General features: G+C 41.4%; 1 protein-coding gene across 2 annotated transcripts in view; it reads right to left on the reverse strand.

The window, feature by feature from the left end:
- Positions 1-1488: 1488 nt before the first annotated feature.
- The window catches only part of nlgn2a (neuroligin 2a), an 87172-nt gene continuing 70141 nt past the window's right edge, over positions 1489-18519 (reverse strand). For both annotated transcript variants that reach the window (XM_077588678.1, XM_077588677.1), the window contains 5 exons: positions 14912-15097; positions 8710-8975; positions 6679-6832; positions 4157-4523; positions 1489-2545 (listed from right to left, as the gene is read on the reverse strand). In XM_077588678.1, coding sequence (XP_077444804.1) covers positions 1711-2545; positions 4157-4523; positions 6679-6832; positions 8710-8975; positions 14912-15097 — 1808 coding nt within the window. In that variant the 3' untranslated portion in view covers positions 1489-1710. The remainder of the gene's footprint in view (positions 2546-4156; positions 4524-6678; positions 6833-8709; positions 8976-14911; positions 15098-18519) is intronic.

An 18519-nucleotide genomic window follows, 5' to 3' on the forward strand; every position in this document is an offset into this window, starting at 1 on the left:
TTTTAGTTCATTTCTATGGGAAACGTTCGTTTGAGTTACGAGAAAATCGACATATGAGCTCAGTCCCGGAACGTATTAAGCTCGTATCTCAAGGTCCACTTGAAGCAAACATGGGTGTACCAGATTTTCAAAAAAATGAGTCATAAGCACAGCTTTGTGAAGTTGACGGAATACCCGCGTGAAAGGTGACCGCCATGACCGTAACGTTTACTGTCCGTTTTTGGGGTGAGGAAATCTAGGGACAAAATGGCCGCCTCTCCCTTGTGAGCCTTTGAAAAGAATTCATGCATAGATCCCCCTCTTGTAAAAGACCCAATGATAGACTTTCTCCTTTGTACACATATACAACTATATATATTTTTTATATAGAATTATACTTTCTCTATATCTATATCGTCAACAAAGCAAAATGCAATTACAAAAACAACAACGAAACAAACGAGACAAGCCGTGAATCGAAACAAAAGCACAATCAAGGGCCAGTTTTGGCACTTTTGTCATGAGAACACATTTGTTAGCGGACAATAAATACTCCGTTTTTGCCCTTCGCGGGATCGCAAACACTAACTTGGCACCGAAAATGCTGGTTGGACGGAAGCATGATGTATACCGTATATTCCGGACTATAAGTCGCACTTTTTTTTTCATCGTTAGGCTGGCTACTCAGCTGCGACGTGTATATGTATTTTTGTCTCTCTGACCACGACAACTTGTTTTATTTTGGCTATAGTTATCTTTAAAAAAAAAATGAAAAAAATGCTCCTATGATTGGCTGGCTACCCGTAGCTCGCCGGGATAGGCTCCAGCACCCCCCGCGAGCCGTGTGAGGATAATCAGGAAGGAAGATGAATGAATAAAAATGTCTTTCGACCACTAATACTTTTTTTCTCGTCATTGTGTGTTGTTTCGTCTTATACTCGGGTACGACTTTTAGCCCGAAAGTTGCGGTATTTTTTTCGTAGTTTTAAGAGACAGATGTTCAAACGAGAATGACATCAGGGAGTGAAACAAGGTGGCACCGTCTACGAAAAAAAGCGACAGGTCCTTTCCGTGATTGGCTGCTTGGAAAAGGTACTCGGACGTTTCGCCGAAACACGTTTCGCCGACGGACATTTCGCCGACGGACAGTTCGCCGAACGGATGTTTCGCCGAACGGATGTTTCGCCGAACGGACGTTTCGCCGAACGGACGTTTCGCCGAACGGACGTTTCGCCGAACGGACGTTTCGCCGAACGGACGTTTCGCCGAACGGACGTTTCGCCGAATGGACGTTTCGCCGAACGGACGTTTCGCCGAAAAATTAAACTGTTTAATTTATAATTTTATTAAACAATTAAAAGTGGGGATGTTTCTCATTGTGTTGTTTTTTGTGCCGAGGTTGAAAAACATATACACACACGATCCGGGGGCGGGGTAGCGCGCGAATCCCATTTCGGCGAAACGTCCGTTCGGCCAAACGTCCGTCGGCGAAACGTCTGTCGGCGAAACGTCCGTCGGCGAAACGTCCGGTCACGCTTGGAAAAACATCCTGATATTATTTTTTTCCTGGAAAATAGTTATTTCTCCCGAAGTTCTGACTCCACACACACGATGGCGCTGAGTGGCGCAACCTGGAGGCGGTGGAGAGTCACTACACCATCCAGAGGTTCCTCCTGGAAGGTTTTTTTTAGGAGCACAGCCAGCCTATGGCGGTTCTTGGGGGTTCCACTACTATACTCGAGTGGTGGAGTGGGGGTGGGGCAAAGTGTTGTTGTGGCCCGTGGCGGGAAAGGTGTTAAAGGCATGGAGGGGCTGCATGCTCGTGATGGTGCTGGGGATCATGGTGATGGTGTTGGGGGTCATCAGGGGCACGTCATCCGGCGCCCGGCGCAGCGCCAGCGTGTAGTCCGGCGGACAGGCGGGCCGCAGGATGTCGTGGGGCCGCAACGGTTCCATGTCGTGGTGGGAATCGTGCTCGGAGTGCTTCATCTGCAGGGACATGATCTCCTCCTCCTGACTGTGAGCCAGGTCGTTGGCGGGACCACCCCGTTGGGGGGAGAGACGGTGACGTCGCATCTCGTGGCGCTTGTCGCGTTTGTAGTAGAGGGCGGCGAAGGCCAGGATGTTGAGGAAGAGGAGGGAGGCTCCCACCGCCACCGTCACGCTCAACTCCGTGGAGTAGTCGCGGGTGTCGCCCGGGAAGAGGACGCGAGGCGGGCGCTCCGAGCCGTCAGGTTCGGGGTCGTAGGAAAAGGTCGGGTAAGGGCGGTGGGTGGTGCGGGAACCTGTAGTTCTGGTTCTGGGGGTACCCGGGCCCGGGCCGGGGCCGGGGGGTGAGCGAGTGGTGGTTGAAAAGAACTCGTCGTGGATGTTGTGGAGGTGGGGAACTAACTCCAGCCAGAAGGCTACTTTGTTAGCACGGTAGTTGTCCCTGACGCGAGGTTTCAAGCCTATGTGGAGGTACTGCTTGTCCTTGGAGTTGAACTTGGTCCAGATGACTTCTTCAAATCGGTTGGGCTTGGTGTGAATGAATTTCGTGTCTTGGGGGACTGGCAAGTTGGGATCCCTACCGGAAAAACAGTGGGTCAAACTAATGTATTTACATGCATATAAGCCGCCCCATGTATAAGCCAGACTTAAAATTGCCTTAAAATCGTTGAATTTTGCAATTTCTCGCGTATAAGCTGCCCCGATTCACAAATCTTACTCAAACTATTGTCTTTACTCGCAAATAAGGCGTCCCGTGTATAAGCCAGACTGTTAAAATTGCCTTAAAATTGTTGAATTTTGCAATTTCTCGCGTATAAGCCGCCCCTGATTCACAAATCTTACTCAAACTACTGTCTTTACTCGCATATAAGCCGGCCCATGTATAAACCAGACTTAAAATTGCCTTAAAAACGTTGAATTTTGCAATATCTCGTGTATAAGCCGCCCCTGATTCACAAATCTTACTCAAACAACTGTCTTTACTCGCATATAAGCCGCCCCGTGTATAAGCCAGACTGTTAAAATGGCCTTAAAATTGTTGTTTTGCAATTTCTTTAGTACAAGCCGCCCCTGATTCACAAATCTTGCTCAAACTATTGTCTTTACTCGCATATAAGCCGCCCCGTGTATAAGCCAGACGGTTAAAATTGCCTTAAAATTGTTGAATTTTGCAATTTCTTTCATATAAGCCGCCCCTGATTCCCAAATCTTACTCAAACTACTGTCTTTACTCGCATATAAGCCGTCCCGTGTTTAAGACAGACCATTAAAATGGCCTTAAAATCATTGAATTTTGCAATATCTTGCGTATAAGCCGCCCCTGATTCAAAAATCTTACTCAAACTATTGACTTTACTCGCATATAAGCCGCCCCGCGTATAAGCTAGACCGTTAAAATTGCCTTAAAATTGTTGAATTTTGCAATTTCTTGCGTATAAGCCGCCCCTGATTCACAAATCTTGCTCAAACTATTGTCTTTACTCGCATATAAGCCGCCCCATGTATAAGCCAGACTGATAAAATTGCCTTAAAATCTTTGAATTTTGCAATTTTTTGCATATAAGCCGCCCCTGATTCCCAAATCTTACTCAAACTATTGTCTTTACTCGCATATAAGCCGCCCCGTGTATAAGCCAGACCGTTAAAATGGCTTTAAAATCGTTGATTTTTGCAATTTCTTGCATATAAGCCGCCCCTGATTCACAAATCTTAGTCAAATTACTGTCTTTACTCACATATAAGCCGCCCCGTGTATAAGCCAGACTGTTAAAATAGATAATAAGGCTTATATGCGAGAAAATATGGTAATACTGGTTTGTCAATAGAGTGGTACCTCTACTCACCAATGCTTCTACATACAAAATTATGTATGCAAATGACTTCCAATATTTATTATTTTATTTTGAAATTGTCGCGGCAGCATTGCGTCCTGCTTGAGAATCTCCTTACACTCTGCTGGCCTCCCATTGGCTGTCTCTCCATGTTATTTTTTTATGCTGTTTTAGTTTTTCTTTCCGTCTGTCTTTATTTAAATTAATTAAAATTATTGTTATTCATCCTTGACTGATATTGCAAGTTTTATTGAATACCTGGTAGTTTTGAATTCATAATTTGAAGCTGTTTAATGTGCATTTATGTGCATGGGCTAACGTTAGCTTCCGAATAGAAAACGTTTTTGTATGCTTACCCAGTTTTAGCAAAGTTGGTCCAGTAGGTCATGACAACCGCGCTGAGCATCACATCATTTTTGGAGAAATTACACGGGAACAGGTCGGTGGCCCCGATCATGGGGACCCCGAAAACGTACGGTATTTCGTCCCCATGCGCCGCGTCAGCCCACTCGGGTCGCGTCTCCGTCTGGCAGTGGTGGTAGAAGGTGTAAAAGTAAACAGGCGACTGGAATTCGGCATGGAGTTTGGCGGTGGCGACTGCCGGCGCCACCCACTGGTGGTCTGTAAAAAGAGCAAGCAACGTCTTGCGCCGCATGTCGCCGTTGTCCCGGTCTGCCCAATCTGTGTACATGAATTTGATGGTCTCCCTTAGGATGTCTTTTCCTGGAGGACAAGAAAAAGACATTTCATTCCAAATATTAGACAATATTTACTATTAAGAAGATTTAAAAGAAGAGTAAGACTACCGTATTTTCCGCACTAAGAGGTGCAACTAAAACATTCAATTACCCCAAAACCTGGCATTGACTCTTATATTTGAATAAATCTTGTTTAATCATTGTATAATATTCTCTTTAGGCCAGCTCCATCTAGTTGATGTACTATAAAACAAATTCTAACCACCACTACAAGAGCTCCATCTAGTGGATCTATAAAACAACCTACAAAACTCCTACTACTGCTTTTACTACTATTAGTACTACTACTGCTTTTACTACTATTAGTACTACTACTGCTTTTACTACTACTACTGCTTTTCCTACTACTACTGCTTTTACTACTACTACTGTTTTTACTACTACTACTGCTTTTACTACTACTACTACTGCTTTTCCTACTACTACTACTACTACTACTGCTTTTACTACTACTCCTACTGCTTTTACTACTACTACTGCTTTTACTACTACTACTGCTTTTACTACTACTACTGCTTTTACTACTACTACTGCTTTTACTACTACTACTGCTTTTACTACTACTACTGCTTTTACTACTACTGCTTTTACTACTACTACTGCTTTTACTACTACTACTGCTTTTACTACTACTACTGCTTTTACTACTACTACTGCTGCTGCTGCTAATATTACTACTGCTGCTAATACTACTACTGCTGCTGCTAATACTACTACTACTAATGCTGCTAATACTACTGCTGCTGCTGCTAATACTACTACTACTACTGCTGCTAATACTACTACTGCTAATACTACTACTACTGCTGCTAATACAGCTGCTACTACTACTACTGCTGCTAATACTACTACTGCTAATACTACTACTGCTGCTAATACAGCTGCTACTACTACTACTGCTGCTTCTACTTTTACTGCTATGGCTACTACTACTGCTGCTAATACTACTACTACTACTACTACTACTGCTAATACTGCTATTACTGCTGCTAATACAGCTGCTACTACTACTGCTGCTAATACTACTACTACTACTACTACTACTGCTAATACTGCTATTACTGCTGCTAATACAGCTGCTACTACTACTACTGCTGCTTCTACTTTTACTGCTACGGCTACTGCTGCTGCTATTACTACTACTATTACTGCTGCTAATACAGCTGCTACTACTACTACTGCTGCTTCTACTTTTACTGCTACGGCTACTGCTGCTGCTATTACTACTACTGCTGCTGCTGCTGCTAATACTACTACTACTACTGCTGCTAATACTACTACTACTGCTGCTAATACTACTACTACTGCTCCTGCCAATACAGCTGCTACTGCTACTACTGCTGCTTCTACTATTACTGCTACTGCTACTACTACTACTACTACTACTACTGCTGCTGCTACTGCTACTGCTACTACTACTGCTGCTGCTGCTGCTGCTACTACTACTGCTACTTTTCTCAAAAAGAATGTTAATGTTGACTAGAGATCCAATTCATTTTGACTTGATAGGGCGCGAACAAACATTTAATCACCCCTTCAAAATGAATTAGACATTTAGCTCCGTCAATGGTACTGAGACCAGAGCGTTCAATACCAGTTTCATTTCAATTTATAACCAAAAGATTGAAGAGCTCGTTTTTCCTGCTCATTGCTATTAGTGAATTGAATATTTAAGAATAATTTCCTGACTAATCTATTAAAAAGGAAACATAAAATACCCCCAAAACCAACAGGAAGTAACCCAGAAATCAGCGGGAATCGACACACGAACAAAAAAACATCCTCAAAAGTCCCTTTAAAATCAATTTAAAATGATCCAAAATCAGTTCAACACACTCCGTTTCGAGCTGGTGTTTTTTTTAAAGGGGATGTTTATGATCTGTTGATTGATACCTTGACTGGCGGGATGAAAAATTCCAAAGCCCAAGGTAGAAAAGGTCTCTAAAGGCGTGACAGGCAGTGAAACTGAATCATCCAAATGTGTTTGTTTGTTTGGCAGTGCCACTGTGTTGGCAGTCGGGCGCAAAGAACCCCCATGTTGAAAAATAATCCTCCTGACAGACTTTTTCTTTGAATACCAGTTTTCCCTCACCCCAAATTAATTTAATTTTTTTTCTTACCCTCGGGGTATCCATAGAGGTTATCGACAAAGTTAGAGATGGTGTAATCGAACGCTGCAGCCGAGATGCCTTCATTGTCTTCGCTGTCGTCAACAAATTTCATCCCCTCTCCTTGATTGACACCGATTAACATGTCGTAGTTGAGGAACTCCCCCTAGAGGCCGCAACAAACAAGTACAGTAGTCAGCATACAAGAAATTGGAGATATGAGTTAACGACGCGGACACCAGGTGGCCGAGTATCATTTCCTTCTGTACTGAATAATGTCAAATTTTAATGTTGAAGATCATAACCACTAGATAGGTATTTGTTACTTTGTGAGTAGGTTGTGAATTACAACAATTAAAAACATATGTTTCCATTGTAATATCCGGTTTTAGGTCTTTTATCGGAGGGAGGGAACGGATTCATTTGTATTTAGTTATTTTATATGGGGAAAATTGATTTGAGATATGAGCGAATTGACACACAAGCTCGGGTCCCAAAACACATTAAGCTCGTATCTCAAGGTATTACTGTAATTGCACTAAAACTCCATAGGGTGCTAACCATTTTAGTCACTTTGGTATCCAACTACGAATTTATGTGACAACTTATTCATGTTGACCACTAATCTACGTTGCCCACTTATCTACGTCGACCACTTATCTACATCGACCACTTATCTATGTCGACCACTTATCTACGCTACCCACTTATCTACGTCGCACACTTATCTACGTCGCACACTTATCTACGCTGACCACTTATGTACGTCGCCCACTTATCTACGTCGCACACTTATCTACGTCACCCACTTATCTACGCTGAACACTTATGTACGTCGCCCACCTATCTACGTCGACCACTAATCTAGGTCGACCACTTATCTACGTCACCCACTTATCTACGCTGAACACTTATGTACGCCATCCACTTATCTACGTCGACCACTTATCTAGGTCGCACACTTATCTACGCTGACCACTTATCTACGCTGACCACTTATCTACGTAGCCCACTTATCTACGCTGACTGCTTATGTACGTCACCCACTTATTTACATCGCCCACTTATCTAAGCTGACCACTTATCTACGTCGCCCACTTATCTACGTCGCACACTTATCTACGCTGACCACTTATCTACGTCGACCTTTTATCTACATCGACCTTTTATCTACGTCGACCACTTATCTACGTCGCACACTTATCTACGTCGACCACTTATCTACGTCGACCACTTATCTACGTCGACCACTTATGTACGCCGACCACTTATCTACATAGCCCACTTATCTACACTGACCACTTATGTACGTCGCCCACTTATCTACACTGACCACTTATGTACGTCGCCCACTAATCTAGGTCGACCACTTATCTACGTCGCCCACTTATCTAAGCTGAACACTTATCTACGTCTACCACTTATGTATGTCAACCACTTATGTACGTCGACCACTTATCTATGTCGACCACTTATCTACGTTGACCACTTATCTACGTCAACCACTTATCTATGCTGACCATTTATCTACGATGACCACTTATCTACGCTGACCACTTATCTACGCTGACCACTTATCTACGCTGACCACTTATCTACATCGCCCACTTATCTACGTCGACCACTTATCTACGTCGACCACTTATCTATGTCAACCACTTGTCTATGTCAACCACGTATCTAAGTCAACCACTTATCTACGCTGACCACTTATCTACGTCGACCACTTACCTACGCTGACCACTTATCTACGACAACCACTTTTCTACTTTGCCCACTTATCTACGCCGACCACTTATCTACACCGACCACTTATCTACACCGACCACTTATCTACGCCGACCACTTATCTACGTTGACTACTACCAATCCCAGAAACATGCTTGCTAGGCTACCTGATTGAACACTCTAAATTGCCCCTAGTTATTCTCTTGCCACCAATTCAGGGTGCCCCGTAGTTGACTGGGATTGGCTCCAGCACCACCCTTGTGAGGATAAGCTTTACAGAAAATGAATGAGATTAGATCCAAGTGAACCGACTACCTGCTGCATGAGGATCTCGGGATCGTCGGGGACCACGTCTCCGTCCACGACGGGTCCGAATGCGATGTGGTAGCGAGCCGGCTGGATGTCCTGGTCCACCAGTTCCCTGAAGTTCTTGCGCCTCAGACAGTCCACCAGATCTGCCGTCTCACTGTAGGTGCAGCCCACCTTTCGAGCCAGGATCTTAGTGTATTTGAGGGGCTGGTAGTTGACGGACCAGCTGGAGATGGCGGTTCCACTTTGGGCAATTGCCCTGTGGAAAAGACCTGGGGAGTGGAAAGACAACGTCAAAGTTAACGACGTCGCTAACACGCTGAGTAGAATCGTCCGTCTCGTCGCATTTGTTTTAAATCCTCTGCAAATTTGGCAGATGGCGCATCACACACAAGGATGCTAACGAGGGGATTCGGAATCAACTGTCAAAGCGCGGTGGTCTTGCTCCGGTTCTGTCGCTACGACTGCCCAAGTGGCTCGTTAGGGGGGGCCGCCTGCGTGGTTGGTTTTGGCTCACGTTTGCTTTGGCGTCTTCGTCTTGCCACCTCGCCGCGTCTCAGAAATACCCGCTAAATTATTAAGCCCAGCTGTAGACGCCCCCCTTTTCCCTAAGAAATCAATTACCGGGAGCTGAGATAGAACCATGACTCTGAGATGAGAGATTTTCGGGAAAACACTTTCCTTGGATTTGCCTGCAATCGTTTAACCACGACAAATTTTAGCTGGTTTAAAAAAAATCCATTCGAAAATATATTGCAATATTACCTTACAGCACACTTGTCAAAGTGGCGGCCCGGGGGCCAAATCTGGCCCACCGCATCATTTTGTTTGGCCCGGGAAAGTAAATCATGAGTGCCGACTTTCTGTTTTAGGATCAAATTAAAATGAAGAGTATATATGTATATTACATTTCCTGATTTTGCCCCATTTAAATGAATAATTGTAATTTTTTAATCATTTTTTTACGTGTTTTTAGTTCAAAAATCATTTTGTAAAATCTAAAAATATATATATATATAAAAAAGCTAAAATAAACATTGTTTTACATCTATAAAAAACTGAATATTCAGGGCTTTTAATCCAGTTCTTTTAATCCATTTATAATAAAAAAAATCTAAATATTATATCTAAATTTCCTGATTTCCCCCTTTCAAATCAATAATTGCAATTTTTTGATCCATTTTTTTGTGGTGTTTTTAGGTCAAAAAGCATTTTGTAATATCTAAAAATAAATAAAAATATGTTCACTTTTATATTGAATATATTTTTTTAAAATTGTTTCCATTTGAAATGAAAAACAAATGATTATTAGATGTTTTCCCTTACTAAGAAAAAAAGTTCAAATAAACAGTTTTATATCTATAAAAAAACTGAATATTTAGGGCTTTTCATCCAGTTCTTATAATCTTATAATAAAAGAAAAAAATCTAAATATTATATCTAAAATGGTCCGGCCCACTGAAATCAAGTTGATGTTAATGCGGCCCGCGAACCAACCCGAGTTTGACACCCTTGTTTTAATCAATTTATCAAAAAAAAAATCTAAATCTAAAAGACTTTCTGTTTTAGGATCAAATTAAAATGAAGAGTATAGATGTAAATTAAATTTCCTGATTTTCTCCCTTTTAAATCAATAATTGTAATTTTTTAATCCATTTTTTCTGTGTTTTTAGTTCAAAAATCATTTGGTAAAATCTAAAAATATATTTAAAAAAGCGAAAATAAAAATTGTTTTATATCTATAAAAAACTGAATATTCAGGGTTTTTAATCCATTTATAAAAACATATATCTAAATATTATATCTAAAATGATCCGGCCCACATGAAATCTGACACCCTTGCCTTACACGATTTTCGTAACAAAATTGATCTGTGCAGTTGTGCTTTGGTGGAAATAAAAAAATATGTGGCTGCAATTCCACTCCCATCCACTAGTTGGCAGCAGTTAACTGCTGTCATCTGATTATAATTTGACTAACATAAAAGTGTTGTACCTGAAATTATTTTATATACTGTATTTTTTCGCATATTAGCCGCCTCCGCGTATAAGCCGTACCCTTAAAATTGTTGAATTTTACGATTTCTCTTGTATAAGCCGGCCCATGATTCATAATTTTCACCTATTTTTAATAGGGAGAACATGTTTGTTATTTTGAAGGGAAAATCTTAAGAAAAATCATCGCGTATGAATCGAAAAGATCGTCTGCTGGATTGTACGTTCCGAAAGTGTGTTGCCTGCACGTAGACAAATTCAAAAAGGAAGTCAGGTGACCAGTACAAACAGGAAGTGTGACCGTGGCGGTCTTGTTTGTCATCCCGAGGTAAGATGGCGGCGCCCTGAGCGAACAATAGCAGGCACAAGTGAGTTTTTTCATGTTTTGTGCAAGATATAGATTATTATTTTTCTGAAATGTCATTCATAGACATCAAAATAAATGTTGTTTAGCATTTTATCTGTTTATCTTTTCAAAATAAATGACCGTATTGTCCGCATTGTTTTGCGTTATGCAGTTTTGTGCATGTCAAGTCTAATTTGTGCGCATATAAGCCGTACCGTACCTTTTTTTGGAGTGACAAATAAAGCATATGTGTGAGAAAATAGTGTGTGGTGTCAAACATGCAGCCTGCGGGCTGGAAGTGGTCCGCTCAGGGGTCCAATCCGGCCCGGATTTTTTTTTTTTAACGAAAATGATATACATAAATCTCATTAATTGTCTACGGATTCACAGTTAGCGTTTCGACGGAGATGGACTCCTTACCTGTTACTGTGGTGGAGTAAACTGTGGGTTAACAGAAACTTAGCATCGAAAGGAACTCATGCTGGTGATGGAGATGTGGACGATGGCGGCGATGACGTGATGGCAATGAAGAACACATTTGGGGGTGTTTTTTGAAAGGGTTAGGGGTAGGATCGGCAAAAATAGACAATGGTTAATACATGTTAGCATTGCTCTACGGAGGAAGCGGGTGTTTAAAATGAATCAACATCATAAATGAGTTTTGTAGTCCATTCTGTTCCAGCGATTAAGCAGTCTCGTAAACTAAGTGCAGTGGAGACTTGTAATTAGTGCAGCAACAATTAATCGATTCAGTAGTCTGATCCGGAAAAAAAAAACGTTAAATTCAATTTAGCTTCCTTGAAGATTTTCATGACCATGGCATCCAAATGGTTTGTTTTCAAAGTGTTTTAATTAGTCTGATTTATTGAACTACCATGCCCAAGAGCCTACCGCTAGCAGATATACTGTATTTTCACAACTATAAGGCACACATAAAAGTCTTAAATTTTCTCCAAAATAGACTGGGCACCTTATAATCCAGTGCGCCTTATTATCCAGTGCGCCTTATAATCCAGTGCGCTTTATATATGGATCAATACTAAAATTGTTATCACGATCAAATAAAATGAATCAGTTGATAGGGTACACCGACTCTACTATTTTCCCGTAGACAAAGTACTGCGCAGTGACTGCTGGGATATGTAGTAGTTCTTTTGTCAATACACCCAATGGATTGTGGCCTGTATACATCGACATCAATACAGCTTGACGAAGCATGGAGAGCAGTGTTGGAATAGTTACGCTAGCTACTAGCTAGCTACTAGCTAGCTACTATTTGCGAATGGATTGTGGCCTGGACATTGACATCAACACAGCTTTACGAAGCATGGAAAGCAGCGCTGGAATAGTTACGCTAGCTACTAGCTAGCTACTATTTGCAAATGGATTGTGGCCTGTATACATCGACATCAACACAGCTTTACGAAGCATGGAAAGCAGTGTTGGAATACTTACGCTAGCTACTAGCTAGCTACTAGCTAGCTACTATTTGCGAATGGATTGTGGCCTGTATACATCGACATCAACACAGCTTTACGAAGCATGGAAAGCAGCGCTGGAATAGTTACGCTAGCTACTAGCTAGCTACTATTTGTGAATGGATTGTGGCCGCTTGGATGAACGTATAAAACTCAGCGTTTTCGATGACTCATTTGGACAATTGTTCAATTCGGACACAGAAAATATGAAAAAATGAAGACTTTGATGGATTTGTGGGTGATGATGACGTGAGTAAGTTGTAAAATGGCTAAATAAAGTACAACCGAACTCAGTTTTGCTTCCGTTGCCTTTTTAAAAACGTGTTTTTAGCATGTAGGTGTAGCGTGCAAGAACTATATATCCCAGCAGTAACTGCGCACCGGAACCCGGAAAAAGAGTCTAGGGCTGCTTCCGGTAGCTAGCGCTATTGCGGTTAGATATTCATATATAATATATATGCATCTTAAAAACGGTGCGTCCTTTGTGTGTTTAAAATAAAGAAATAGCACTCGTTACTGACTCTGCGGCTAAAAATACGATGCGCCATATAGTCGTGAAAATACGGTAGCTTATGTACGACTTGGCTACATCGAGAATGCTAAATAGGCACCTATTTGAGTTTTGGTTTGAGAGATACAGTGATACCTTGACATACGAGAAATTTGAGATACGAGGAAAATCCTGAGAAAATGTTTGCCTTGAGATACAACAACAAATTGGAGATATTTTAAAAAATGAACTGGGATACGCTCGGTTCTGAGGCATGGAGAATCAGGAAGTTCCGACTCGAAAACCGCGGTGAGTACATTAACATCTTTAAATTTAGTGTAACGTAAGATTAAAACGTATTTTTAAGTGTGTGTGTATAGTACCGTAATTACTCGCATATAAGCCGCCCCCGGATTTTAGACACACTCTTAAAATTGTGTTAAAATTGTTGAATTTTGCAATTTCTTTCGTATAAGCCGCCCCCTGATTCACAGTTTTAACTTCCACATTCATGGTTTTAATAGGGAGTACAAATGTTTTACTTTGAAGGGATAATCTGAAGAAAAAAATCATCACGTGGAATTTCTGAGATACCGTATGAATCAAAAGCACATTATTAGGGTCAATATCATAAGGGAAAGTTAAGCCTGTCTTAGTAAATGAAACATATCAAATTATTCAATTTGAATAAAGAAATAAGTCTATCTCGATGAGAATCTGATGCTTTCTAATGACAGAAATGACAATTTTCTTACCCAAAGTTTAAGATGTTGTGGCAGCCATATTGCTTCTAATGTCCAAATATCTCATTTTTTTCAATGGTCCATATTACCCAATTGTTGTCACTTTTAAACAAAAAATAAAACGAAAAAAAATCTACTTGCGTCTGGTCAGTCAGAGCACGTTAAACTAGGTAAGACGGCAGCGTCCTAGGTAAGATGGCGGCACCCCGAGCGAGCAGTGACGGCCATAAGTGAATTAGAATTTCAGTCATAGATGAGAAAATAGATTTAGTTTCGCGTTTTATCTGTTTATTTTTTCTCTATTTTGAAAGAAATGAGCGTATTGGCCTCATTGTCTTGCGTCATGACGTCATAGCGTCATGACGTTATGGCGTCATGACGTTATGGCGTCATAACGTCATGCCGTCATAGCGTCATGACCTCATGGCGTCATGACGTTATGTTGTCATGGCGCAATGACGTCATGGCGTCTTGACGTCATGCCGTCATGGCGTCATGACGTCATGCCGTCATAGCGTCATGACCTCATGGCGTCATGACGTTATGTTGTCATGGCGCAATGACGTCATGGCGTCATGATGTCATGGCATCTTGACGTCATGGCGTCATGACATCATGGCGTTATGGCGTTGTCAACTTGCAGTTTCGTGCATGTCGACCATTTATGCGCATATAAGCCTTACCCTCGATTCAGGCATCATTTTTTTACAGACAAAAGCGGCTTATATGTGAGTCAATACAGTAATCGAAGTTTATTTAAGTTAAATTGACTTATTAATCAGTAGGTTAATTGATTACTTTAATAATCGACAGCTCTAGCCTTACTTGTAAGTTTGTTTGGAGTTTTTGGGGGAGTATATTAGCATGAAAAGCAACACAACAAACATTTCTCTACAGGTCATTGACTCCTCCGATTCCGGCTCTAGACGAATCCAAATGCTCCACCAGCCTCTGGCGATAACCCACAATCCCTCTGGGCGTGCATGAGTGTAGTCGCTAACGGGCAGCCCGAGGTTAGATAGCAGTTGCGTTTTTGGTCGAATCAAAACAGAGCTACAGACCATCAACAGATGCACACTTAGGAATCACTTGACTGCATCAATTTCAACAAACGCGGCGTCCAATCCTCAATCATTTGGCCAGTTTTATGAATTTACCCTCCGAGTGGTGCGAGAGAATCAGGAGGTTAACGCAGGACGCCCCGGCGCCCGATCCAAAGACGGTAATCCTCTCCGGGTCTCCGCCAAAATGGCCGATGTTCTCATTGAGCCAGCGAAGCGCCTGAATCTGGTCCAGGAGGCCGTAGTTGCCCTTGGCCGATTGGTCGCCGGTGCTGAGAAAACCTGCGGGTGGACACGGAGATAGACGGCATAACGTCAGCATCCAATGAAATGTTTGTCGGTTGTACTTTGACATTTGCCTAAATAATGGCTAATGAGTATCTTCAATTGTTCCATCAAACGAGCCGATATCTTTAATCAGCAGCGATTGATCCTTCATAAACGCCAAAAAGGTCATCCGTGAAATCCATTTTGTGAAGGTCAATCAAACCGACCACAGTTTTATATCTATAAAAAAATGGATATTTAGGGCTTTTCATCCAGTTCTTATAATCTTATAATAACAGAAAAAAATCTAAATATTATATCTAAAATGGTCCGGCCCACATAAAATCGAGTTGATGTTAATGTGGCTCGCAAACCAACCCGAGTTTGACACCCTTGTTTTAATCCATTTATATAAAAAAAAACTAAATCTAAAAGACTTTCTGTTTTAGGATCAAATTAAAATGAAGAGTATAGATGTATATTACATTTCCTGATTTTCCCCCTTTTAAATCAATAATTGTATTTTTTTAATGGTAAAATTAATGAATGAAAAGAGGAAATATTTCATGTCAGTATAGGTTGATTTTATAATATTTTTTTGTTTGTCGCAGAGAGTATTTTTTTCACATTTTCAGATCGGAATAAAGTGGAAAAATATTTTCTTCTGAGTTTTTTTTAATGGTGACAAAGCAACAAAATAATCCAGATGGACAATACAAAAGTGTCAAAACAAACCAAAAAAAAATTTTTTTTTTGCAGAAACAAGCCAAAGTATGAAAAAGTGCGACTTATAGTCCAGGTAATACGGTGATACTTCATATTTTTGGGTTGTTTTTTTTAGAACAACGGCATGAATAAGATGAAACATGAGCGCGCAGAGCAATATCAATCCATTTGAGTCAATCTCAGCTAGCTATTTTTTTTCTAGCCTGACAAAACCCTCGGACAAAAGTGAGAATGTACACAGCGCGAGATGAAAGCGGCACGGAAATAGCCTTCAAAATGAAAAGGGGGAGGGGCTGAGGAGAAAGAGAGCAAAGAGGATAGTGGCTGTTTTGTGAGACGGTGACAGAGGATCACTGTTTGTCTGACTCCAAGACACAAGCATTCGAACTCACAAATATCCACAAATTACACCCGCAATGCTGAAATCGGCTGCTTCACTGTTGACTTTGTTGTACTTGTTCAAGAATTCCTAAAAATTAAAAGTCTTGCTTAACGATCGTTGTTGAGGAAACATGCTTTCCTAGCACTACCACCACTACTACTCCTACGACCACTACCACCACCTCTTCTACTACAGCTCCATCTCGTGGATGTATAACATAATTCCCTTCTGATACTACCACAGCCACTACTACCACCATCACCACTACTACTACTGGCACCACCACCACATCTACTACAGCTCCATCTAGTGGATGTATAACACAATTCCATACTACTACCACCACCACTACTACTACTATTACCACCACCACTACCACTACTGCTACTACCACTAACACTACTACCGCTAATACTACTACTGCTACTACATCTACTACTACTGCCGCTAATACTACTATTACCACCACCACTATCACCACTGCTACTACCATTAATACTACTACCGATAATACTACTACTGCTACTACTACTATTACCACCACCACTACCACCACTGCTACAACCACTAATACTACTACCGATAATACTACTACTGCTACTACTACTGCTACAACCAATAATACTACTACCGCTACTACTACTACTGCTACTACTACTGCTACAACCACTAATACTACTACCGCTAATACTACTACTGCTACTACTACTGCTACAACCACTAATACTACTACCGCTAATACTACTACTGCTACTACTACTACTACTGCTACAACCACTAATACTACGACCGCTAATACTACTACTGCTACTACTACTGCTACAACCACTAATACTACTATCGCTAATACTACTACTGCTACTACTACTACTATTACTGCTACAACCACTAATACTACTACCGCTAATACTACGACTGCTACTACTTCTACTACTTTTACCACCACTGCTACTATCACTAATACTACTGCTACTACCACTAGTACTGCAACTACTACTACTACTACAACTACTACTACCACAACTACTACTACTACAACTACTACTACCACTACTACTACAACTACTACAACTAGTACTACTACTACAACTACTACTACCACTACTACCACTACTACTACAACTACTACTACCACTACTATGACTATTACTACCACCTCTTCTATGACAGCTCCATCTAATGCAGGCATGTCCAAAGTCCGGCCCGCGGGCCAATTGCGGCCCGTGGACAAATTTTTACCGGCCCGCGGCCTCTATCATGAATTTTTTTTTTTTTTTTTTTTTTAATTTTTTTTTTTTTTTTTTTTTTTCATCATGAAATCAATAATATGCGGCCCGCCAGCACTGTTGACCACAGTATAAAATACATGTGTACAAAAAGCTATTTTTCATATTTTTCATTTCACCAGAAGATGGCAGTAGCCCTGTGGCCGCACTCTGGCCGCCGTGACCCTTGACCTTGCGTGATCGTTTCAGCCCGGCACATTTCTAACATGGCGTCTGTAAACAAAAAAAGGAAAGTTGACCGCGAGGGCCGCCGCTTCCAGGACAAGTGGAAATTTGAGTATTTTTTCACTGAAATACGAAACAACTGTGTCTGCCTAATTTGCCAAGTGACTGGCTGTTTTCAAGGAATTCAACATCAAGAGGCACTACCAGACGAAACATGCTAGCTACGACAAGCTAACTGGGAACAAACGCGGTGAAAAAGTGAAGCAACTGGAAGCTGTTTTAACGGCACAGCAAAGCTTTTTCACAAGAGTCCGTGAGTCAAATGAAAATGCCACAAAGGCAAGCTACGACGTGGCAACGCTGATTGCAAAGCACTGCAAACCTTTCACTGAGGGTGAATTTATTAAAGACTGTGTAATGAAAATGGTTGAGAAAATTTGTCCCGCGAAGAAGCAAGAGTTTGCCAATATTTGCCTGGCTCGTAATACTGTGGTACGGAGAATTGAAGACGTTTCATTAGATATTAAGAGACAGTTAGAGGCAAAAGGAACTGAGTTTGACTTTTTCTCGTTAGCGTGCGATGAAAGCACGGATGCGTCCGACACCGCTCAGTTACTGATCTTTTTAAGAGGAGTGGACAATGACATGAACGTGAGTGAAGAGCTTCTGGACCTCCAGAGTCTGAAGGGCCAAACAAGAGGAACGGATTTATTTGTTTCTGTTTGTTCCACCGTAAAAAAACCATAACGGTCAAATTTCCATGGTTAGTTACTACTACTACATTCAAAGAATGTCAGGCTAAATAGTCGGCCCCCACACATTTTCACCTTACCAAATCTGGCCCTCTTTGCAAAAAGTTTGGACACCCCTGATCTAAT

Source organism: Stigmatopora argus, chromosome 20 (genome assembly GCF_051989625.1).
Source record: "Stigmatopora argus isolate UIUO_Sarg chromosome 20, RoL_Sarg_1.0, whole genome shotgun sequence".
Lineage (NCBI taxonomy): Eukaryota > Metazoa > Chordata > Actinopteri > Syngnathiformes > Syngnathidae > Stigmatopora > Stigmatopora argus.